Raw genomic sequence first — 27,062 nt, 5'->3', positions numbered from 1 at the left:
TTTTCAGCTACATTAGATTTCCACACTAAACAGAAACAGCTGAAAAGCCACAGTAGGTAGGTTTGGCTACGATAGTTTAAAACTCAGTGGCTGGCTTTCTCTTGTAATTGTCGTAACTATCAATCATAAGAAAATCAACTGGATCTCTCTGAGCCCCTATAAGGTGTTCATAATTTGTTATGTTGATGCTAATTTGTTTTTCCAAAATGCATTTAAACCTCCCAGGGGCCATGTGTTTTTGTGTTATTTTTTGTTTTTTACATTTGCATGAAAATACTCAAATGGGGATCAGAAATAGATGAACCAACTCACAGAATGAGTGTTTCAGATAGGAATAGTCTCTGAGATCACCTAATCCAGGTTATAACTGTTTACAAAACAGTAAAAGGAAATTCTAAGGGACAAAACCCCTTGTCCAAGGTCACAACCCTGTGACTGGAGTCAATGTCACTTACAGGCCCTTTTCTTTACCTTATCATCTTTTTTCCCGTTTGGTCAAAGGTTCATTGGAAATAGAAAGTAGTTTCTTTCTTTACAAGATGCTCTAGTTCCTGAAACACTGAATAGAAAGGCTTAGGGGTTAATGAACATATACAGAAAAATTTTTTGTATTTAAGAACTTTTCAACTACACTCAGATTTAAGCAAATACCAGTCATCTACTTTATATGTGCTTTTAAAAATCATAATCAGAAGGTGCTGACTTCAAAAGAAGCATTTATGTTTGTTTCTACCATTATGTGAGCAAGGCATCATGATTTTTCAAAATTAAAATCAAATGGTTATACTTATCATCAGGTTCTTAACCCTGTGTCGTTCAATCATGGAGTACATGACACATTTGTCATGAACTACACTTTAAATAATTCATTACCATCAATAGTAAAATTTGCAAATGTTTTACTTTTTTACCTTTGTTTTGTTTTTGGTAAATTAGAACTGATTTCTATTCTTCTACAATGACACTATTCATACATACTTCCTCTTCTGTTTACTTGCTTATCTAGGAGGGAAAGAGGTAGAATTCCAGGTCGTGATGCCAGGAATTGAAGTAACACGAAAACCACCCATTATTATTTTCAGTATGTGGGACCCATTAAAGACTGTCTTAAGATCTTAGCAAATTCTGTATCTCTGCTCAGCCTACGAATACATAGCCTGTTCTGCAAAAGTCTGTATTCATTTCCCTGGTAGCCTCCAAGCGACTCAAGACCAGAGAAAATTTCATTCTCCTTAAGTCTGTCAGAGCCTGTACAGAGCTGCTGATAGTAAATGCTTATTTAATACTGGACCAAAGAGACTAAAACATCATTACCGCATCTTCACAACTTTGTGGATTCTAATGTGTTACAGAAGTGATTAACATAGTTTTACAAAGAACTGCATATGTAGATTAGTGACCCAAGTAGCATTTTTAAAGACAGTTTTGATGAAAAACAGATGGATAATAAGCATGTCTACTCCACCCCTAATTTCACCCCGACCACACAGACAGACACTTCTTATTTTGTCCTGGTCATGTTCTCTCTCTTCACTCAGGATGATTTCTCCAAGTGGCAACCTTATTATTTGGCACTGGGGTATGGGCTAATTCACTGTTTTGAACCAACCACCTGGCTCATTGGTGTTGATAAAGCTGGGGCCTTTGGAGGGTCAGGTGTGTGAACTAGTCCCTCTTAATAATGAGCTCGTTGTGGCAGAAAATGTGTTGTTCAAGGACTATGGGAGCTGCTTCTCACTACCTCCTTAAAATTTCTACTGGAATGCTTCTCATTCATAGTTAATTGTTGATATGAAAGGTATTCGTTGTCTTTGCAGAAGCAACAGAAATGTACATCTGCAGAGAAGGGCTTCTCCACATGGATGAAGTTCTTTGGACTCTAGAGAATAGACTCAGAAGATCTGTTAGCTTTGGTATCTTCAAACATTTTTTTTAAGGTAATGTCATCTCTGAGAGGCTCTATGTGTTTTAAAGATATTACCCAGTACATTCGGGAAACAGCTGGAAAAACTGAGGCACAGAGATGGCACCCAAGATCGGGATCGGAGAAAGGAATACAATCTATGGATTCCACTAAATCGTAGTCCGAATTCTAGGTTAAGGCAAGGCAGCCAGAGGGAAAATGAAGTCTGTTTAAAAATGCAATCTACGTGAGTAAAGGGGAGAGCTGCTCAATAGATGTGTGAAATGTGAAACTCTGTTTCATGTACTGTTATATACGTGGTGCCTAGAACGCCACCTGGCACACTGAAGGAACCCAACCAATATTTGCTGAACCAATGAATAAAAATGGCAACCTCTCAATTGTGTCTGCAGCTTGGGTCTGAAAACAGTTTTATCAGTCAATTTTAATCAGCCTTGCCAAAAGCCAGACTTTGCTAGATATCTATAAAAGTATAAAGGAGGTATTTTCCTTCTCACAGATGAAATGTGGCAAGGCCCTTCATGAGAACAATGACACATCAATGTCCACAAGTGCCTTAAGTTTATTGTTGGTTTTTTTTGTGGGTGGAGAAGGCAGGATGCATGTGAACGCACTGACTTGGTCTCTTTTGCCTCTCTTTCTCAATTTGCTCCACATTGCTCGCATTGAATCAGTTTGCCCCATCACAAAATTTACTAGTCATTGCCCTAAGCTCTCTCAGCTTAAAAAAAAAAGTGTTTCAGACGTTTCAGATTATGGAAAGAAAGGAGAGTGAAAGGAAGGAAGGAAGTAGGGAGGGAGGGAGAAAATAGCTACACTGAGTTGGCCAACAGAACAATAGCAAGAACATTCTCTAACTATTCCATAGCAATATATATTTTTCAAAAGACAACTAAGCTTTATGTTCAAAAGTATTATGTTTAGTCTCATTTTCTATCAGAACATCAAGAAAAGGCCAAGGTGCTAAAGGTTTTATAATATTCTTACTTTAATTTTACCAGAAGGAAAAGAATATGACAATATATATGAGGAGTACCTTGCTGTCCCAAAACCTTTAAAAACAGACATAAATAAATGTAATTTATATTAGTGATCTTAGTGGTTTCTGAGCACTGAGCAGTGCAGAAACTCGTATCAGTGAGGAGTATTTGTCCTGATGTAAGTGACACAGCTAATCCTGCTTCTTCCCTTCACCTATAGAGTGGCATTGGGCAAAGTGCCTTCTACTCAGTTTTAGGATCTGAGAAACAAGGAGTATATCAGTAACCCACAGCATGAGCTGAAGGGATTGCGCTGCCTCTCAAAAATGCAATTAGACTATTACTTAAAGAACACAGCAATTATGGAAGAGCAAGCTACTCAGGAAACCAAGGTTCTCTATGCTGCCACAGGACAGGAAAAGACTGGGAGAAGTGGAACCCAGCTGCTTGACATTTCACTTCCAACCAATAGCTAACCCTGGATGTTTAATTTGGAAGGTGGTGTGTTGTGAAGATTTAGTCACTAATAGGGCAAGCTCTGCTTGGCAAAAACACTGGAACAACCCCATGAAGAATGAGAAATAGAAAGCTAACTCCAATTACTAAAATGATAAGCCTGGTAAAACGTTGAACCTGCTTTAAAACAGTAAATAGGCAGAGCCAGAACAGAGTATGATAAAATTTTAAGTTTAATTCCTATCAGGATCTATAGCACAGTGCCTGAAAGCATGGATGTACATGATAAATGTTAGAAAAACTGCAATGAAATATAAAGGCATAATACTTTGGATACACACAAACTTAAAATCACTCTTAGGCATTAGTTCCTTACTGCTTACATGTCCAGAGCACTTTACATTTAAAAAGTCATATAAATCTCCCTTGATACGAGAATTTTTTTTTTTTTGCGCTACGTGGGCCTCTCACTGTTGTGGCCTCTCCCATTGCGGAGCACAGGCTCCGGACGCGCAGGCTCAGTGGACATGGCTCACGGGCCCAGCCGCTCCGCGGCATGTGGGATCTTCCCGGACCGGGGCACGAACCCGTGTCCCCTGCATCGGCAGGCGGACTCTCAACCACTGTGCCACCAGGGAAGCCCCATGAGAATTTTATATTAGACTTGTTAATCATACCTGCTACCATCTATCCTGACAAATGCAGGGCTCCTAAAGGGCCTTAACTTCCCAGCACAAGGACATGGCATTCACAGGTTACCTGTAGGTGGTCTGCAGCCAGCTAGCTTTCCATTTCCCATGCTCCTTGAGGTCATTCTAACCTTGTGCCCAACAAAGCCCTTTCTCTAAAATGCAGTGACTTCCAAATTAAGCATCACATTACTGGTTGGAAATTAAGTGTCAAGAAAGTTTGCCTTCATGGGGAATAAGGTGGACCAGCCAATTTCTCTCTTATAAGTATTTAAAGTAATAAATAAGAGCGGGTAACAGAAGCTGGATTTCATAAAGGCATACAAAAAAGTCATGAGGTACAGCAGAGGTCGTGGGCAGGTCAAGGTTTTGAGAAGGTAGAATTATAATTCAGAGAAACTATGCATAGTAAGCAGAAGTCATATGGTAGACAACTATAGAGTAAATGGTAAATCAGATGAGAGCAGAAAGAAAAAGACTGATAGCAGGAAGAAGCTGATATGGGGAGGGGGTATGTTATATCCAGGATTGCAAAGGAGGGGGTGAATCCACGAACTCCAGCTGCTGAATTACAAGTCCCAGGTTCAGAGAATTCACATATTCACAGCCCTACACCTGGATTTTCATGAAGTTCTTTCATCCTCAATTTCTTTGAATATGTCTCCAATAATTAAGCTGGAATTTCTATGTCTTGCAAAAGAAAAAAAAATTACTTTAAGAAACTTTAAATTTAAAAAGTAGACAAGCAACTTGCTTAAATCTGTAGAGAAAACAAAGCCATAGCTAATGTCCAATCTATCAGCTAGCAACTCTAAGGAGGTTATTCAACTTTTTCACATCACCACCAAGAGAAACCTGTTCACTACACTTTGGAAGAAGCTGAACCCAAGATAGAAATGTCCATGTTCTAGAATAAAAAGAGTTAGTTGTAAATAACCTCCAAATCTTTCTATATTCCTGGTGACAAATTTAAAAGTTTGGATGTGCTGAAAGGCTAACTGGTCACAAAGAAATGAGGAACGCTCTCCAAGTTGAATAAATGCATGAAGGATAGCATAACATTAATAAGAAAAAGGCTAGCGTGGCTCCTGACTGATGGTCAGGGACTCCCAAAGTTTTCCCGACTGAGGACCTACGTATACCCAACTGCTATAATACTTCATCTAAAATGGCAGGTGTCTATCTGCACATTTCCTCACAACTAGGGTAGAGTTTCAAACCTCTAGAGCCACATTCAGATAGCAGGCTTTGAATAGGAGCTTGGAATGAATCCAAAATGGGAGAATTTCTAGTAACCTGGTTAAAGAATTTGCAAACATCCTTAATTGATTAATTAATTAGCTTATTTATATTCTTAGACACTGTCCTTTTGAAAGCAAATTCACAAATCAAAATATACCTACAGCTGAAGCAGAAAGCCATGATCAAATTCTCAGGGCTTAATCATAGATTTCAAATACCCTTAAACACTAGCAATGAGAGTCACATTCCAAAGCTACCTCAAAAATGCCGAAAAAGCTGAAGAGAAAGTGAAAATTTCAGTCACATCAGTTCTTTGACATCACACCAATGAGCTACAGGTTTCACAGCACTGAATATCCTGTAAAAAAGAAGCTAACAAAACTAGATCTCTTCAGTAGAATGATTAAAAATTAAATGATGTACGTAAACAGCTTTGCCTAATACCAGACAGCTATAACAGCAAGTATTCAGGGAAGGCTGGCTGCTGCATGTTTAGCCGTTCTTTCTAGCACAGAGAAAAAAGTCAGACGCTGAATGTAGACTAATGTGGATTTAAGGTCCCACTTTGAGCAGGTTACTAAACTTCTCTAAGCTTCAGTTTCTCACATGTGCAAGTAGATGCTGCCCCCCACAACCTTGGTGGGGTTTCTACACGGGTTTCTCAGCCCCAGCACTATTGACACTGTGGAACAGATAAGTCTTTGGTGGGGAGGCTGTCATGTGCATTATGGGACATTTGACAGCATCCCTGGCCTCCACCCAGTAGATATCAGTAGAATCCCCAAGTTATAGTAATCAAAAATGTCTCCAGACACTGCCAAATAGCCCATGGGGGCAAAGTCACCGCTGGTTGAGAACCACGGGTTGACATCAGCACAGGGATTCGGTAGCTTAGAAAATGCTGAGAATACCCTGAGTGGGTGGCAATGCAGACAAGCTGAAGTATAAAGCTGGTGTCAGCTGTCACACACCAGGTCTCTCACATTCTTCCTCAGTGTACGGCATGGAATTTTAAAACAAGTACTTGTCAGGAAACCACACAGCAGCAAGCTCAGAATTCCTGGACTTACAAAATAACCCATGGAAACACTGTGGTGGAAATATAATAAAGCAATAAAGCACAAACTGCACAGACAGGAACAGTTTGGCAAATGCTTCCCAATCAACCCCACTCAGTGACCTAGTCATAGCATGAGCGATGTCTTTTCTTCTCTACTGCACTGAGAGTGAAATCAGAGGAAAGACTGAATGCCAAAAACGCCTGTGTTTTCATTCAGCTGGCGATCCTGGCTTCAGGCAAGGCTCTTCATCTCTGCTCCAGTTTTTCCAATTGTAAAATGGAGTTGGTAATAATGAATACCCTGACTTAACTAGTTTTTGATTCTAAGTTTGAGGCCCCTCACGATAGGGCCTCAGGTCATAATAACCACTAGGGGTAAAATCACTACAACCACAAGAAATCATTTTGTCTCCGACCGTTTGAGGTAAACAATGGAATGTATTTCACCTTTTTCGTGGAATGTTTTAGTTTGTCATACCATTTCATCTCACCTATGTTGGTCTTCTTTGCGCTATCCATACATGAACCAGAAATATTACGTATATTAGCATTTTGCAACATTTATTTTTCATTATTATTCCCCAAAGGAGCCTTTGTAGGCATTTTTTCCTAATCATTTTCCCTGCATCATGAAATTTTAATACCAGATATACAGAATATCTCTTTATGTACTATGTCCCTTTGGAGGGCAATAAACAACTGTAAACAAGATTTTTATGCCCCCAAGAATCAATGTTTACTCCCTGGGGCAATACTGCCCCCACTGAGGGTCCATAGTGTAGGTGAATCTAGTTTGCAAGGTGTGTTCAGAGCCTGGAAAATCATGTTTTAGACAGTAGGAACTTAAATGGGGGTTCAAAAGAGACTTAGAATATCAGAAAGAAAACTGGAGAAACGGGATAATTCCATATGACATCAAACCTGGAGAGAACTGAATTCCCAAGGAAAAAACATCTCATTCCTCCAGGACCCCCAAGTCCCTAGGGCCGACTATACCCCTTAGCGGACCCAAGCCCAACTATAACCTAGCTTCATCCCTGAAGGGAAATTCCATCAAATATGCATTTCAAGGATTGTTAGGTGTTAAAATTATAAAAATAAATGACACACAATGGTTACCATGGAAGAAATCAGAAGCACACGGCAAAGGTGTGTGTGGCTTTAGTGTGGCAGCTTCGGATGTAGGACTCGTGGGGCAAGCTGGTCTCAATGGGACAGAGTGACGGGACAGGAGCAGCCTAAGTGAACAAAGTGGATGGGACATATGTGCATGGAAATAGCATGTGGGCAGTGGGGATCCTGCAGCAGGATGGCAAGGATGTGTCCTGAATAGAGTATGTCAGCTCCAGCCATGTGGCCCAGTGGGTCAGATCTTCTGAATTTCTGGATTGCTATGTGAAATCCAGATTTTAAATGAAATATCCTAATTTCTAAACGTGGGCTTGAATTTTTCAAACCTTTCATGGGCTTAAAAAAAAAAGAAACACATCTGCATGCAATATAAGACTACCAATTAGTAAACTATTTGCAAACAAAGGGCAAGAAAATTTTCCTTCCTTCTGTGAGGAAAGAGGCTCTGACTCTTAACGGACTTCTCAACATCACAGAAAGCACTGAATGGGGAGGGGGTGATTCCAAGCTCTTTCTTTTATCCAGTACATCTGTGGATCTCTAATTTAACAGACTATATCTGGTGAGTAATTATGCACAAAGGTCACCATTTCATATCTTTATAATTAAAAAAAAATTGGGAAATAGTGTACCCTAACTGCTTAAAGAAACTTAAATGGCACCTTTCCGTGACAAGTGGAGTGGACTTCTGTGTGTATTTTAATATGCTGCATCATCAGAGCCTCTTAATAATCACTGATTTCACCCATATTTAACAATTTAAAAACCAAAGGAGACAAAAGACCTGTATGCAGAAAACTATAAGACACTGATGAAAGAAATTAAAGATGATACAAACAGATGGAGGGATATACCATGTTTTTGGATTGGAAGAATCAACATTATGAAAATGACTATACTACCCAAAGCAATCTACAGATTCAATTCAATCCCTATCAAACTACCAATGACATTTTTCACAGAACTAGAACAAAAAATTTCACAATTTGTATGGAAACACAAAAGCTCCAAATAGCCAAAGTAATCTTGAGAAAGAAAAATAGATCTGGAGGAATCAGGCTCCCTGACTTCAGACTATACTACAAAGCTACAGTAATCAAGACAGTATGGTACTGGCACAAAAACAGAAATATAGATCAATGGAACAGGACAGAAAGCCCAGAGATAAACCCATGCACCTATGGCCACCTTATTTTTGATAAAGGAGGCAAGAATATACAATGGAGAAAAGACAGCCTCTTCAATAAGTGGTGCTGGGAAAACTGGACAGCTACATGTAAAAGAATGAAATTGTGTATGGTGTTAGAACACTCTCTAACACCATACACAAAAATAAACTCAAAATGGATTAAGGACCTAAATGTAAGGCCAGACACCATCAAACTCTTAGAGGAAAACATAGGCAGAACACCCTACGACATAAATCACAGCAAGATCCTTTTTGACCCACTTCCTAGAGAAATGGAAATAAAAACAAAAATAAACAAACGGGACCTAATGAAACTTCAAAGCTTTTGCACAGCAAAGGAAACCATAAACAAGACGAAAAGACAACCCTCAGAAGGGGAGAAAATATTTGCAAATGAAGCAACTAACAAAGGATTAATCTCCAAAATATACACGCAGCTCATGCAGTTCAATATCAGAAAAACAAACAACCCAATCCAAAAATGGGCAGAAGACCTAAATAGACATTTCTCCAAAGAAGATATACAAATTGCCAATAAACACATGAAAGGATGCTCAACATCACTAATCATTAGAGAAGTGCAAATCAAAACTACAATGAGGTATCATCTTACACCGGTCAGAATGGCCATCATTGAAAAATCTACAAACAATAAATACTGGAGAGGGTGTGGAGAAAAGGGAACCCTCTTGCACTGTTGGTGGGAATGTAAATTGATACAGCCACTATGGAGAACATACGGAGGTTCCTTAAAAAACTAAAAATAGAACTACCATACGACCCAGCCATCCCACTACTGGGCATATACCCTGAGAAAACCATAATTCAAAAAGAGTCATGTGCCACAATGTTCATTGCAGCTCTATTTACAATAGCCAGGACATGGAAGCAACCTAAGTGTCCATCGACAGTTGAATGGGTAAAGAAGATGTGGCACATATATACAATGGAATATTACTCAGCCATAAAAAGAAACGAAATTGAGTTATTTATAGTGAGGTGGATGGACCTAGAGTCTGTCATACAGAGTGAAGTCAGAAAAAGAAAAATAAATACTGTATGCTAACACATGTATATGGAACCTAAAAAAGAAAAAGAAAAAAAATGGTTCTGAAAAACCTAGGGGCTGGACAGGAATAAAGACTCAGATGTAGAGAATGGACTTGAAGACACAGGGAGGGGGAAGGGTAAGCTGGGATGAAGTGAGAGAGTGGCATGGACATATATACACTACCAAATGTAAGGTAGATACCTAGTGGGAAGCAGCCACATAGCACAGGGAGACTAGCTCAGTGCTTTGGGACCACCTAGAGGGGTGGGATAGGGAAGGTGGGAGGAAGGGAGACACAAGAGAGAGGAGATATGGGCATATATGTACATGTATAGCTGATTCAGTTTGTTATAAAACAGAAACTAACACACTGTTGTAAAGCAATTATACTCCAATAAAGAGGTTAAAAATTTTAAAATGGTGTGTTTTCTGCCTAATTAGACAAAATGTAACGTCACCAAACTAGTACTACCAACATATGAATTTTTAAATTCCTAAAACATGTAAGCAATTATATCTTCCTAAAATTTTAATTGATACAAAGGCACAAGTGAATCCCAACCCTGAGTCCAACAGCTTAACTTCTGGACAATTACAGACATTTTTAAGTAGTCTGGGACCTTTTTGAATACAGTCCTTCCCAAATCACAGAGGCTGTGCTAACTCTATTCTCCAGTCTCAAGAGTTTTGCTGGTTAGTTCAAGTTCTCTTCATTTTTCATATCACGGAAGAGAAATACAGCATTCAAAGCAGTGTCATCTGGACAGGCATGACGTAAAAAAAAAAATAAGTGATGTATTGGAGACTTTCACAGTTGTTCTGGGATCAAGGTCAATGGCTAAGACAAAGTCAGTGTAGAGAAAATTACCTTATTTGTAAACTCTTTAGCTAAGAGCTGAGTGATAGGAATAATCTTTTATAAAATAAGTGAATTCTCTTAGTGATATCAGAAGTTAATGTTAATAGCCACAGACTGCTTAAAACTGAAAAGGAAAATTACAGACTGACTCTTAGCCATTATTGTCAGCACACTTTAGTTCTGACACACTAACATAAAAGGTAATAAAACTCATAAATCAATTGGCTGCCTGCTTCTAAGATTTACTTTACTTAGAATGGTCAGTTAAAAGACAAAATACGATGTTGAATGTCATTTTAGCTACCTAAACACAGGGACCTCACAGAGATGAGAATTTCTGGACAAAGAATGGAGACAGGAATATACAAGAGCCATCATCCAAATGAAGGGAGGTCCTCATTTTAATGGAAAACAAGTATTAGTATCCTTATCTCAAACTTCTCTAAATTTTCAACTTTGTCATCATCCTATGATAAAAAAGAAATGCAACTAATGTCTACAATAAATCAATTTTTTTCACTCCTGTTCTGTTTCTATCTTGCTTGGATTGACTAAGATGGACCCTGAATGAAAAGTCCACACAAAGTCAGTAGTTTCCTGAAGCTAGTCATTGGCCCTGTGTTGGTTCAACACAGATGTTTGGATCAATTCACATCAAAATGAGAAAAACAAGGGTGATGGTGAGTTTTTCATATGACTGAATTTATACATTTGTAAGATCTTTTGCCTAAGGCTATCCTTTTCATTAATTTGTTTGTTATTTTATTGTATGAAATATATGAATAACAAACGTGAATGCCCATTGAATTTTTTTTACTTAGACAATTTTACTAATTTTTATTTGTAAATATATTTTATAACAACTAATTTTAATGGTCTTTCTAATTCAGCCAAAATAATATTTTTAAAGTACATTCCATTTCAGTATTTGCTCTTACTTCCACCACCTTGAATTTTTTGAATAAATTTATTTTCTAAAATAAAAGGTTGGTGAACCTACAATGTGCCCCTGTTTAATTTTAATTTCTACTAAAACTCAAAATCTAAAAACCACCACTCCATGTGACTCAGCACATTGGTCTAATTATCTATAAGGAGGTGCCCTGGTGTTTGGATGAGGCCCCAGCTAGGAAAGGACAAGAGAGGGAAGGCTGGTCCTGAAGGGTAAGACTTGGGACTCATCTCCGGGGAATGAGTCACCCAAGCACTAATCCAGAGCCTGGATAGCGGGCTCTCCCACTTATTAACCAAGTACCCCTTTTTACCTCCCCTCTGAGTTCACTGTGGATATTATAAGAGGCTCCTGTATGTGTATAGCTCTATGAACTCATGAGTCTAACGATCTGGGCGATTCACTCCATGACTTTGGAAAGTGACCAATGAGAGCATGAGAGCACTGACTGAGATGTCAATATTTGGATGAAAAGTGATATAATGGCCCCACTGGCTTCTGGCTTCTCCCCAGGGGATGTGAGGGTGGAGTAAGGGGAAAGGTGACAGGAAATCTCAGGCAGAGCATTTCACTGTGTCCTTTACCGTCTCTCCTATGCTCTCTGATCAAGACCCCATGCCCCACACTTCTTTCATCCTCATCTTCCATTCTTCACACACATGTGCACACGTGCATGCACTCCTGCCTCAATGGCCCTCTTCTTGCTACACACAAGGAGATTCCGACAGGCCTTAGAGGATCCTCTTTGGTGGCAGTTGGAATTGGTGGTATTGGACAGGAGGATAAGTCTCACAGTCTGACAAAACAATTTGTGGCACAACTCAAAGAGGTGTAACTGTAGAAACCCTCATTAATATTTCTTCCCGAAAGTAATGACTTTAGACTACAGCAAGCGTCGGTAGTTAAGATCAATGACTCTCAGAAATAAATATTATTTCTCTCAGTGAGAGCAAAAATCTAAGCAAACAAAACATGCAACCCAAATGAAGGTAGATTTCTAAAAGACAGGAAACCAAACACAGCAGGAACTCAGCTAAAAAATACTAAGGTCTGTCACAATTTCTCTCAAAGGTTCAACTGAGTTCAGTGGTATTCCCTAGCTCATGCGGAAATTTCTTTTCCTCAGCCTAATGAAATATTCCTTGAGGAATTTTGGATCAATTCATTGGCTACTTCAGAGTTTTTTCTTTAGAAAATGAACTGATGGAAACAATGAACTATGGCTTCCAATTGGGAGATTTAATTCTCCATGAGTTCTCTGGCTTCACAATCCCACAAGTAAAATGCTCTCAGGAAAGCAGCTGCCTTTGGATTAGACTTCTCAGTCATTTGTGTGTGTGTGTGTGTGTGTGTGTGTGTGAGAGAGAGAGAGAGAGAGAGAGAGAGAGAGAGGTGTGCACATGCACACACACACACACACTGTGCCCACTGTGAAAACAGGGCCCTCTGTTTTTGGGGACATGGCATGAGACACCTTCCGAGGGGAGGTGATGTGGTGTGCCCCTATGATCCTTCACAGCTACTGGCACCAACAGCTTTGCTCTGGTTTGTGGGAGAAGGGGACGCCCACCTGCACTGGCTCAGGGGGAAGCTGGACCACGTGCTGCATGCGCTCGCTGTGATGGTGCCTTGATTCCTCTTCATAAATCACATCCCTCTCGTGTTGGGGAAGGTTCAGGAAGCGACGGATGGTACAGAGGTTCTCCCAGAGGGTGCGGTTTTCTGGGCTGGGGTTCTCCTTCCAGCGGAGCAGTTCACACAGCCAGCCCTAGAAACAGAGAAGGTCACTTGAATTAACCTGAAGAGTGCAGAGCAGCAGAGGCGGGTTTGAGTGCAGTCAAGTACCATACCGGTTTATCATATTTTTACATCAAACTTGTTCCCACCAAACTGGGAAAATAGTGATACAGCCTGACAACTCTGAAAACCAACCAATGACCACGCATATAGTTACACCAATACCTGAGAATCTTTGGTCTTTATTAATTATCTTATCACCCTTCCTATTGAATATATTCTCAATTAATTTACAGTTCCTTTGAAAAAGATACTCAAGGAAGACTGTAGCTATCCAATTCTCAGCAAGAGTAATTCATGTTCGTCAGCAACAATTTTTAAAAATTACCCAATTGGATAGTACTCCATTCCAAGAAAAAAGTGAAGATGAACAAACATGTATTGCAAAATGGCAAATTCTAAAGAAGAAAAAATACCTAAGTATAAATAGGGAGGAAATGGCCTCACAATTATCAATAACTCCTCCATAACAACCTTAGCTAGAATGAAAAACTGTACTCCTGCTCAATCTCTGAATGCCATGGGCTCCAGGCCCTTTTAACCATCACCTTCCTGCCTCAGCCACACCTGCAGGAAGGTAGGCAGTCGGACGGGTCACACCTGCAAATGTCTGCCTCCCAACTCTGGCATCCGGATGTTCTCTTGCAACTGCACAAGAAAGAAAATGTAATGCAAATAATGATGGATTATATGAAAATAATACAGAGGATGCTGTCAACATCGCTCACTGACTCATGTCAAAATATTTTACGCAGTAGCTTTCTAACCCATCATTTCCAAGCTACGTTGCTAATTTTAAAAACAAGAACTGTCCCACATCACGCCTCCTGCAAGAGTAAGAATTTTTCTAAAAAGGTGCATACGTAAACACAAACGACTTTGTAAAAAATCAATCCCGAACCTCAACAAATTCTATATCATAACTTGTAAGCCAATGAAAGTTCCTGACACGTATTATAAAAACCCCTTATAATATCATAAGCTGTTGTTTGTCTAACTCTCCACTGTGTCTTCTGCCTTTACCCAAAAAAAGGCAAGATTTGATTATCTCCGCTGCATCAGCCAAGACAGCAACACCAGCTGTTCTCATTGTGCAGCCTCTTCCTCGCGGCCTCCATGTTAATAACCTGATCATTCCATTTTCTCCTTCAACTGCCGGCTGCAGCACCGCAAAGAGACAAAAACCCAGGCCCATCTGCAGCAGCTGTAGGCACTGAACTGTGAAGCCACTGGGGATTTATAAACTAATCTGTAACACAACACTGCCTTGTTTTTACAAGTGAGAGGCCACATTTGTGCAGACCTGATCTTTTCTTGCAATAAACTGGGAGCTGGGGAGAGTTAGAGGGTTAGGAAGAATGAAAACAAGATATCTAATCATTTGCTTGGAAATGTTTTCCCAAGTATTTTCATAGATTTCTTTTTTTCCAACTCAACTGAGAGACAGGTAATGGTTGATTTTCAAGGTGCAACATATATGAAAATTGAAGACGATTCAATTTTTATCCCTATCAGGAAATAAATTATATTTTAAAAAATCTCCTAGTCCCAAAGTGTTTCCTCAAGGGTTTCTTTGTACAAAGCAAAGAATTCTTGAAATGGAAAACAAACCATCTGTGGAAAAAGTAAGCTCCATTCCTCTGTCTTTTCACAGATCTGAATAAGTCTCCAACTGAACTCTTTCAAATGTTTCCAACAGGTATGTTTAACATCTCCCAGGGGAGGCTACAGCATGGAGACCAATTGTTTAACAGAAAATAAAAACAAAAACCTGCATCTGTTAAAAGATGAAGTTCTGAGATACCCAGACCTTAAGGAGGACAGCACCTGCTGTTCCGCATGAGGAGTGAATTGCATTGTGGGAAGCCACAGCTTGAAATGAGACAGGTGACAGCTGAGTGGTATCTCCACTTATGATACTCGGAATGTCTCGCACAACATTCATTGCTGCATTTGATTTATATGCGCTGTTATAATCTGCACTCATTACAACCACTTAGAACAAACTACAGACCTCGTTATGGACTGTGTGCTGTCTGCCATCAGTCTTTAAGAAGTGTAGTGCTCAATTTGCCCACTGACATGCAAGGTCCTGACCTTGAAGCTATTAGGGAGCGGATTAGACACAAGTGTGATCATGTGTGCAGACATAAGCAAACCAAATTAATTTCTGGCACAGGGAGGTAGGCGACAAGACCCTGTTCTTAGGGCACCAGAGAACTTCCTCAAATCCCTGATGGAGCTGAGCTAATAGCATGTTTAAGGGAACCCAGTTTTGAAGACGAAGCACATTCATGGTATTTAGAGGGTTATTAATCTAGTTTCCCCACAAAGTGTTTGCTTGGCTGATCAGATTAAGGGATGGAGCCTTCAACAGCGCACCCTCACCACAGCAGGCCCCAAGAAATCTGTGATACTTCACAGCCTTGGACATATTGCACCATGTGTACCCAGCTGCTTCAATAATTAGCTTATGAATGTATCAGCTGGTTCTGTGATTTTTATAAATAATAACTAACCTACGGAGCAGAAACATTGTCAAGAGCCTTACGGTGGCACAAAACCGCAAGGTGCTCCTAAGTCTAACTTGCTCTTCTACTAAATGCCGATATTCCCTGCTGGTGGAGCTCCTCTGATGCCGTCTATAAATATTTATTCTGCATCGGAAATGGCAGTGTATTTTTGTCAGTTTTCTTCATGGCAGCCATGATTCGCTTTCCCCTCACTCTGACTCACTTGCTCACTCCACGGATCTGTACGCTTATCTCCCGGAAATCTATTCTTCCACCTCACTTCCCATCTCACCCTCCATCTTTTTATTCACATGATCCTTCCACCGGCCCACTTGGGATGCTTATCTCTGTTTTCTCAATAGTGTCTCTTATTAGCTTGTTTGGTGGCTTAATGAATGTGCCAGAAAGTGCCACGCTATTGCCTGAACACACACATATGTAACCGAGTCAACCCATCACAGAAGAGATAAAGAGTCCCCACACTGGGATTTTTTTCATTTATATAATTTTTGCATGCCATCCAAGAAAGTTTTGCAGTATCAGGCAAAAAAAAAAAAAAAGTGTAAATGTCAAATAAAACAGTGACAGATGACAGTATTCTCTATTGAATAGCACTGTTTCTGTCATGCATGTTCAATGGGAACTCATGAATTATTAATAAACAAATCTCCTTTTTCTGTTAAAATCTCAAGTAGGTTTTTTGTTGTTGCTCCCTATGTGTTATGTGGAGCATTCCAGGAGAATTATTTTCATTTCGGAGATGCTGACACAGAAGTTCATCTGATTCCAGCCTTGGCCAGCCTTGTAAGCGGGCACCAGGAGCTGTGGTGTATATACCTAGCTGTGATTTCTCTTTCAGTCTGGTTGTAAGCTTTGACCAAAGGTTGGCTGAATATTCAGAGTCAGTTTCACATTTTTAGTATGGGAAAACTGAGGCTAAGTAAGTTACATGTGCCAGAGCACAGCTAAGAAGCACGGAATATTCAATTTGGAGACCAAACTGCTAAGTTCCTGCTCTGACATTAAATTATTGGGTGACCTTTGGAGAAGTGGTTACCCTCTTGGATCTTCTGGAAGCTTAACTATAAAAGAAGGGGTTTACAAAAGATGATCTCTAAGTTCCCTTCCAGGTCCACATTCCATGATCTATTACCTTGTTATCTGTCAGAAACAACAGATAATGATTAGCCATCAGGGTCAAAGTACAAAGAATAAAACCACCTTGGTCAAGTGATCAAGGTCAACATCACCAGTGATGACATATTCACAACCATGAACTCTGTGATATGATTCACTGCAAAGGACACAACACAGTATCTGAGGTCTTGCCCAAAATGCATAACCTCAGTCCAATCATGGAAAACCCTAACTGAGAGATTTTCAACAAAATAACCAATCAAGTACTCTTTAAAAGTGGCAAGATCATTTAAAAAAAAAAAAAAAAGGAAAGACTGAAGAATGGTCACAGACTGCAGAAAACTAAGGATAAATAACTAAACACAATATGGTTCCTGACTGAGATCCTGGCACAAAAAATGGACATTAGTGTTAATACTATTAATATTTAGTATAATGTTAATTAAAAATATTAGTGAAATTAGAATAAAGTTTTCAGTTCAGTTAATGTATTAAAACAATGCTAACTTCCTGGTTTTGAGCATTGCCCTATGGTGATGTAGCTGTTACAGCAGGGAAGCTAGGTGAGAAATATATGGAAACTGTACTATTTTCCAAAATCTGTGAGTCTAAAATGTGTTCAAAATAAAAAGTTAAAAAAAATACAGAGACTACCTGGAACTTACATAGGAAAATGTACCTGGAACCTAAGTATAATAATGCTAAGGAATTTATGATTAAAACACCTTTACCTTCAAAATCTGAACCCAGAGAAAGAACGTAAATTCAAAGGCTACATCCCTGTGATCAATGGATAAAGCGTTCCCAGCATTCAGGGCATAAGCAAATAATACCTATTAACATCTCATTTTAGTCATCTCATCAGTCTCTTAAACAAATATATTTCCCTCAGTAGAAAAAACAACTCTGACCACCTCTGCCCAACTATGCAGGTGAGGTGACACTCACACCAGTCAAGATATATTTTGTTTACAATCCACATGTTCCCACAAAGTTGTACATCAATCTAAATTTACAAAGCAAATAATGTTGTAAATGTATTAGGAATCCTTACTACTTGAAGAAAGGTATCATTATTTCTTTTTGAAAGATGAATAATAACCCCATAGTTTACCTTTTAGTAAACTGATAGTTTTATTGAGGATTTACTTAAATGAGACACCTCTAGTTCACAATTCAAGAGCATTAGAAGAGGCAACAATAAGAACCACAATTTGCTCCTGTTTTTCCTTCATGGTCTCATCTCCCCTCAATTTCCCCATGGACCTTGTCCTCCGGCCACTGTGAATTACTCGCAGTCCCTGAATAGGCTTGGTATATTCCCATCTTCATGCTTTTGCTTATGTTACTCCCTTTCCTGGAAAATCTCACTCAACCCTCTACCCCCGCTACGAGAAGTTGTACTTCAAGGTTCAGCTGACATGGTCTCACCTGATCTCTTGTAAGAATTGCTTACTCACCCCTGCATAATTTGAAAGCATGTTGCTTATACCTTTTCACAATTTGATGATTATTTTGTTACTGCTGGGCATGACTGCACCCCTATCAGAACAGTCAGCTTCTTAATGGGGGTGGAGGGAAATTGTTTCTTACCCACGTTAGCATTTTCAGACCAGGGTATAGTTTCTTGCACATAATAGACGTTCAATAAATGCTCAATAGATTGAATTGAAATTATTAGAGTGCATAGAAATTAGCCCAGACGAATGTTTCATGGCCTCAAATTAAAAGAGTTAGTGTTGGGGGAGAGCACTAGTTTTCAAAAGCAACCCTGTCAACATTCTGAGGGCTCTTTTTCCCCCATCTCTAATGCAAGAATAAGATAAAGAAAAGAGGGTGATCCAATTTACCACGGTATATAAATGCAAACAGTGACAGAGGTCTCTCAGAACATTAGTTTATAAGCTTGTACTGATCACCCATCTACTGTGGGCCATGCTTTTTACTTAAAAGGTTAGCTGAGATCACCAAAGGGTAATTAGGTAATTCTGACCATGAAGTTCAGGGAATATGTGATCACAGAGAACAGGACTCATAAGGTGGGCCTTGAAAGATAAAGATGAATTTCACCAGGTGGGGAGAGGAAGCGATTGCAATCACATTCCAAGCAGAGATAACATTATCAGCAAATGCAGGGGCTTATAAAATTATCACATTCAAGGAATCAGAAACAACTTTGTGTGGCTAAAGCACAGTCTAGAAATGGAGGTGGGGGTCAGGTCATAAAGAATACCATGCAAAGAAATTTCATGTTAGTCCTAGGGGCCATGGGAGTCATTGAAGGCTTTTAAACTGACATGACAAAGAATTCTTTTCTTTCTTCTTTCCTTTCCCTTCCTACTTTCCTTCCTTCCTTCTTTTTTAACAAGAAGTTCTTGGAGAAGGGACTATGATAAAGTCAAGAACACCACTTACCCTAGCCTAGATATCTTTTTTTTTATAGTGAAATCATGTTGTTGGGTATCAATGAAGGCCCACAGCGGCCTGCTAGTGGTAAATTACATACTTGGTAAGCTTCATCTTCCAGAAGTTTTCATTCTTAAAAAAATGACATATTCATAAGTACCAAACTATATCAATCATTTAAAAAACTCTATTCTCATCATTTTAACCATTTTCGTGTATGTGTGTGTGCATGTGTATGCTGCTGTTGTTCAAATGAGAATTTGTAAAGCTCTCTCACATTGAAAATGAATGAGGAAGGACAATATCTACTACACTTATAAAAATATTGAAAGGTTTAAAAACTCAAGTGGATAATAAATGAGTGACATATTCTCCAAACTACATACCAAATGCTGAGACTATTCAAATGAACAAGGAGGTCTTTCAGAAAACAATAATACAGCCCAGGGTATGAATTTGGAGTCCATCAGATGTGGGTTTGAATCCTAGCTCCAAGCCTTAGGTTTAAGTGATGGGGGAGGGGAAGGAGATGGAAAGAGTGGGGTTCCTGTCCGTGGTACTGAAATTTCATTGTGTACTAAGTTGCTTGTTTTCCTACCCCAGGACACAGGTAATAACTCCAACATGTCCCTGTTCCCATATTTTTTCCTTTAAAAACAAAATTAAGTTCTGTGTTAGTGACAAATTTCCTAGTTGTTATAATATTTCAAAACGAATACAAACCAGGACTTGCTAAGAAACAAATGCAAGTTCACAGTCTGCTCTGATCTCCAAAAAGAGATGTAGTAAATACGTTTGTTCCTGTTAAGTAAGGTTGTACTGGCCTTGAAGGGAAGGCCTTGTCACAGTCGTTACTGTGCCCCCTGATGTACCTATCACAGAGCTGATGAGTGAACTCAATCTACAAATAGTAAGAATCCTCTTCCCCCTTTGCCCATCTAGGAACCCCAATGAATAAGCCGGCAAATGAACAGTTCTTCAGGAGAATGACACAAGGCTTCTTGCAACAGAAAGTAAAAGGCCATTTACTCACCCACATCTTCAATACAGAAAATGTCAGCATATGTAACCAAAAGGGAATGTTTTCTGAGCAACTCAAAAGAAAATTCATATTATTAACTACAGGCAGTTCACTTTCTAAACGGAAGCACATAAAGTCCCCAAACAAACTTTGGTAACTGTGAAAGAGTTTCTCTTCAGCTGGTTGAGACTCTTCTGAAGTGTGAAATGAGCCAGATAATATTCAGCTCTTGTTTCTTAGTCACCGAATTCTCCTTTCATGAATCCAATAAGTGTCTATTAAAATAAATAAACCCCCTAATGATTCAAGATAACCTAATCAAGAAAACTGAAATGGATAAAAGGCTAAACTGCAAGGGAGACTTGTCAAGGGCTTCAATGAATCCCTGACAAGGAGGTCATCTAAACCTGAAAAAAGATTTGTGCTGAGCATTTGGTTACAGTTCAAGGTTAGTTATTTTATACCTTGAATGTAATAAGTAAAAATGATCTGCTTCTCTTTTTATTTCTCAAAATTGTACACTAAGTTCTAAACTGTATTTTCATGGGGACTAATTTTCAGCTGTCTCTGGGCATGTGTCTCACATTTCTATGGATGTGTTTGCAAAGAGTGAATCTGTAATTGAGAGTAATGAAAATTTTATTTCTGAACAACTCCTTAACCTCTGTTATAAAGGGCCCAAGTCAAGAGGGGATTTCATAAAATCTTGTTGCCTTCCTTACCGTAGAAATACGGGATATACATAGCTATAGAACAGGACAGAGATTTAGTATGACTTTATATAAGTATGTACACACATACATATACACATAGATGGGAACATGTACCTGAAAAAAAAATCCTTATCTGTCAAAAAGAATGAATCTGGAGTCTTCTCCACTTAAATACTAGAAAGATATTAACAGCAAAATGTACTAGACTAAAATATCAAGGAGAAAACAACCAACACATTTCTAGTCCCTGACTTCAGGTCCAAATTCTAGCATACCTATGATACAAAACTACATATTATGAGGGCTTCCCTGGTGGCGCAGTGGTTAGGAGTCTCCCTGCCGATGCAGGGGACACGGGTTCGTGCCCCGGTCTGGGAAGATCCCACATGCCGCAGAGCAGCTGGGCCCATGAGCCACGGCCAATGAGCCTGCACGTCCGGAGGCTGTGCTCTGCAACGGGAGAGGCCACAACAGTGAGAGGCCCGCGTACTGCAAAAAAAAAAAAAAAAAAAAAAAAAAAAAAAACCTACATATTATGCACACTGCCTCAAAAACTCATAAGTGCAGGGGGGAAAGAAAGCAGACACAGCAGAAAACCAGGCATAAGACTTGTTTGAAAGATCAGGGCTGGGACTAGAGTGAGGCAAGCAAGCGACTAATGTGCAAAATTTAAGGAACGTGACTCTGAAAGTGTGAGCCTCCTTGAATTTTGCACCCGAGACCTAGCAAGCCTACATGCCTAATCCTAGTCTTGGCCCTGTGAAAGCAAGATGATCTTTTTTTTTTTTTTTTTTTTCCCGGTATGCGGGCCTCTCACTGTTGTGGCCTCTCCCGTTGCAGAGCACAGGCTCCGGACGCACAGGCTCAGTGGCCATGGCTCACGGGCCCAGCCGCTCCGCGGCATGTGGGATCTTCCCAGACCAGGGCACGAACCCGTGTCCCCTGCATCAGCAGGCGGACTCTCAACCACTGCGCCACCAGGGAAGCCCAAGATGATCTTTTTTTGTTTTGGCTGCATTGGGTCTTTGTTGCTGCACGCGGGCTTTCTCTAGTTGCAGCGAACCGGGGCTACTCTTGGTTGCGGTGCGCAGGCTTCTCATTGCAGTGGCTTCTCTTGTTGCGGGGCACGGGCCCTAGGCACGCAGGCTTCAGTAGTTTCAGCACACAGGCTCAGTAGTTGTGGCTCATGGGCTCTAGAGCACAAGCCCAGTAGTTGTGGCACACGGGCTTATTTGCTCTGCGGCATGTGGGATCTTCCGGGACCGGGATCAAACCCGCATCCCCTGAATTGGCAGGCAGATTCTTAACCACTGCGCCACCAGGGAAGTCCCAAGCAAGATGATTAAACGGTCTCTACAGCAAAACAGGAGGAACCACTCACAGGCACCAACATTCTCCAACTGTAAGAACCATGGTTTAACTCAATGTCATCTTTGAAAGAGGGCTGGAGAGTTCAGAAAGATGGCTTTTAATATGTCAACCTGATTTGCTTCAAAGTCAAATGCAAGTTCCTAAAGGTGCCATGTCATGAACAGGCAAAATAATGCAACTCAAGGGTTTCTGCAGTACACAAAAATGTGCTTAAAACCAGTACAGAAACTTTAGCAATGGATAAAGGTATATGACATTTTATGAGCTGCATACAAACTGTAATTAACCTTCATTGATATCTAATTATGGGTTCCCATAAAGGCTAGTTTTAGGGCATGAAACATTAACATAATTAATTGCAGGAGTGGTAAAAAGAACCCAATTCCTCATTATAAGACTGATGTAAAAACTGAGATCTTGCAGGAATTTCTGCTGATCACTTCTCAAAAGAATCTAATCCTTTGAATTATGCTGAGGGATAAAGGAAGAAAGTGAAGGGTTCAACTTGACGCTTGGGCATCACTGTGTTGACTGCCCACTTAGTTTGGCATTTAGGAATATTGAGAAGCCTAATTTCTTCACTACTTGGTATAACAGTTTTTTAAAAATGGTAACTGTAGGGTTTCCCTGGTGGCGTAGTGGTTGAGAGTCCACCTGCCGATGCAGGGGACATGGGTTCGTGCCCTGGTCCAGGAAGATCCCACATGCCGCGGAGCGGCTAGGCCTGTGAGCCACGGCTGCTGAGCCTGCGCGTCCGGAGCCTGTGCTCCGCGACGGGAGAGGCCACAACAGTGAGAGGCCCGGGTACCACAAAAAAAAAAAAAAAAAAGATAAGTGTAGTGTAAATATATTAATTTTTTTTCATTTGAATTTGGTGGACAGACCTGACATTGTAGTATACATGCCCCAGTTGACAAGAGTAGAAACTGCTTTTTGATAGGTTGTCAAAATGTGTTCCAAAGAAACCTGCCCAGCAGCAGGGGGCAGCTACTCAGTCAAGGCCACATGCCTCATTTTAGTCTGCCTTACACACTGAAGACAAGACGACAAAAGCAAAAGCATTGCGAGCGAGACTTAGACCACCAGCTCATCACCAACGGGCATCATACGGCCAGTTTTTCCTGTCACTTTTTATACCAGAGATTGGGGTAATCAAACATTTACTTCCAATAGTCCGAGTAATCCCAGCCCCAATAAAGCCATCTCCATAAAGAGAGCTTAATAAATAAGGTAACTGTCAAACCATATTTTGTGCAAAGTGGCAAAACCGATCCTTGGGCAATAGTTTCTAAAGGCTAAGAAACAAAATAATGAAACAAGATATTTTATAATTCATAAATTTACTCTCCCACATGAAAAGTTGACCTTAAGAAAATTATAGTTTTAACTTGTCTTATTACAGTGTGATCCCAACTAGGATATAAACACACATGTGCAAACCCACACTTACACATTAGAAGACTCTAAGAGGTTAATGGCAACTATCTCTGGATGGGGGAATTATGGGTGATTCATGTTTTTGCCTTTACGCTTTTCTTCATTTTCTACATTTTTAAAAATGAAGCTGGGGCATGCAGGTGACAGTTCAGGGGTGCGCGGTCTCTTCCTGTCACCTGCCGCCCCACAAATGGCAGGTGGCACTCAGCGTGATGGGCCTCTGCAGCGCTTGCATGGGCCCACAGGCCCCAGAGGGGAGGTGGGCCCCGGGAGGAGCGCAGTAGGGTGGTGTGCGGCTCCATCCCCAGATGCCGCTGCACGTGCAGGGGAGCCAGACCAGACCACTAGCTCGGGACCTGCCTGCGGGAGCCCTAGCTTCACTTTCAGGGGCCCAACTCATGGGAGAAGGAGAGGCGGGAGGTTCCAGTTGTTCAGGGTTTTGTTTTGTTTCGTTTTTGTTTATTGTAAATGTTTTATATTTGCCAAAACTGTAGTCAGCTGAGTCATTTAAAATGTCTTAGGTGAGGGTATAGGGGCTGGGACCCTTGGGCATTGCTGGCAAGGAGGTCAATTGGAATGTAAACACCATCATTTTTAATATGGAAGGATTGGAAACAATTTACATATCCATCAAAGGAAGAGAGTCAAATAAATCATGGTGCATCCATTCCATTGAATACTATACAGCAGCTTAAAAGAAGAAGGGGCTCTGTGTGCTGATGTGGCAAGATCTTTGAGATTTATAAGAAAAAAATCAAGCAGAATCACATGTAAAGTATGCTAGTCATTTGTGCATAGGGACAAAAAAAGTATATACATTTGTGTTTCCAAAGATAGAGGAGAAATGTTAGCAGTGGCTGCCTCTAAGGATGGCTAAGGGGGTGAGGGCTGGAGGAAAACTATTCACTGTATACGCTTCTGTTTCTTTTTGAAGCTTGTACAATGAACATATGCTACCTATTCAAAATAAATAACATTAAAGAAGAAAAGAAATGCCTTTGAGAATTAAAAATAAAAAATACAAAATAAAACGAGGATGTTTTACTTAAGTAATCATAAAATAGAAGCTATTTCTTTAAAAAGGAAATATGTACAACTAACTTGTGCTTGGGATATTTTTAAGAAGAGACACAAAAGCAAAGATTAATATAGTAACCCATGATTGAATGAAAAAAATATGTTAGCACATATACTGAATGTGATATAAACTCCAATAGCAAAGAGCGATAAAAGGAAGGAAAGAAACCAAATAATATACCAATTATTTTTCTTTATGTACAGCTGTCTGTCTTTATTTTTGCTTATAAAAGGATCTGCCATGAAGACCTGTATATATTTTTTTCTAGTTTATTTATTTAACATCTTCACTGGAGTGTCATTGCTTTACAATGGTGTGTTAGTTTCTGCTTTATAACAAAATGAATCAGCTATACACATACATATATCCCCAAATCTCCTCCCTCTTGCGTCTCCCTCCCACCCTCCCTATCCCACCCCTCTAGGTGGTCACAAAGCACCGAGCTGATCTCCCTGTGCTATGCGGCTGCTTCCCACTAGCTATCTATTTTACATTTGGTAGTGTATATATGTCCATGCCACTCTCTCACTTCATCCCAGCTTCCCCTTCCCGCTCCCCATGTCCTGAAGTCCATTCTCTATGTCTGAAAGACCTGTATATTTTAAATCATTTAGCCTGTTAAGCAAAGTAGATCATCTGTAAGGAGATATTTTACAATAAAGAAGAATGTCCATAAAATCTGAGTTTGTAATCTACATCTAAAGCTTAAGAAACCTTCTACTTAGGATTATAACTTGTTAAGTCAGTAGGTGAGAACACAGAATTTTTTTTTTTTTTTTTTTTTTGGTGAGACAGTGATAAGGAATAAAGGCCAGTCAGTACACAAAATCTATTTAATCCTAACGTACATGAAGCCTAGAACACATTGAAATCCAGTCACCATGAAGAACACAGCTTCTATGGAGGAAATGATTTCAGAATTGTATACTGAAGGCCAGAAACTCCTTCTGCCCAGATGCAGTGGGATCACAGTTGTGCCTCCCTCCCTCTTCTGTAGTAGGAGTGAGGACCCCCCCTCCCCATTCCTGGTCCCAGTGGTAGCTCCTGCAACCTGTGGGCCTGGGAAGGTGTGCGTGGCAGGGAGCAGAATTGGAGGATTTGCAGGGGTCTTTAAATCTTGGTGGAGATGAGGGCATCTCCAATGTCATCTCATCAGAGACCCCTTTGGGTCCATTTATTCCCAGATCACTCCCTTTCTTCTATCCCAGAAGACTCTGGGGTTGGCCCTTTCATTACCACCAACTGAGCTTTACACCAGGTTGTCTATTTCTCCTTTTTGCAATGTCTCAGATTCTCTCTACCTTCCTAATATAGAAAGCAAGACTCCACACCCGCCAAAAAAAAAAAAAAAAAAAGGAAGAAAGAAAAGAAAAAAGAAAGCAAACCCAGTGCCCTTCTAACATTTTTGTTCGTTTTATTTATTTTTTTAATGGGGGCAGGGTAGAATAGGGATTAAAATAAGCCCCTTCCCATTCCTCTACCTACTCTGTTTTCACCCAAACCTAGTAGGAAAAGACAGTCATATATGTAGAGTTGGGTCTTTGGGTATACAAATAACAAAGGAAGTTTCACTCTCTTTCCAAAAGAAAACCAGCCTCTGGGTGATCCTCAGCATTCCATGAGCTGAATACTGTGAACTATATAAAAAAGAGAAGAGGGCAGGAGAGAAACCGTGAATTAATGTCTGGGGAAGGGGGGCAACTGATGGCCGGCCCTGGAGGGCTGCAGTGAGGGTGCCCACGGTCACTGTGTTTGCTCCCTACTGGATTTCCACTGCCCAGATCACATTTGATAAGCTGCAGTTGGGGAGGAAAGGGGAAAGTAACCCTACAGAATTTGAGTAAGAGGGACAGGGAGATGACAAGAAGCTATCAAGGGACAAGGAGTCCCCACAGCCACTTCAATTGCATGCTGGGGCACTCATTCCCTGGAGGCCCTTTGTATGTAAGGGCCATACTGAAGGTGTGTAGAAAATGCCATATGCCTTTGCACCATGGCTCCTACTGAGGACTCCCACTCCTAGTTCACAGAGATCAGCCATGGACCAGAGTACATC

General features: G+C 40.2%; 1 protein-coding gene across 3 annotated transcripts in view; it reads right to left on the bottom strand.

Moving 5' to 3' along the window:
• The window catches only part of SATB2 (SATB homeobox 2), a 196,268-nt gene that overhangs the window by 24,755 nt on the left and 144,451 nt on the right, over positions 1-27,062 (bottom strand). For all 3 annotated transcript variants that reach the window (XM_033859920.2, XM_073807435.1, XM_019939203.3), the window contains one exon: positions 13,104-13,301. In XM_033859920.2, the coding sequence (XP_033715811.1) occupies positions 13,104-13,301 (198 nt within the window). The remainder of the gene's footprint in view (positions 1-13,103; positions 13,302-27,062) is intronic.

Source organism: Tursiops truncatus, chromosome 7 (assembly GCF_011762595.2).
Source record: "Tursiops truncatus isolate mTurTru1 chromosome 7, mTurTru1.mat.Y, whole genome shotgun sequence".
NCBI lineage: Eukaryota > Metazoa > Chordata > Mammalia > Artiodactyla > Delphinidae > Tursiops > Tursiops truncatus.
Note: the sequence above shows the minus strand (reverse complement) of the source record. Positions and strands in the feature narration are given on the sequence as shown.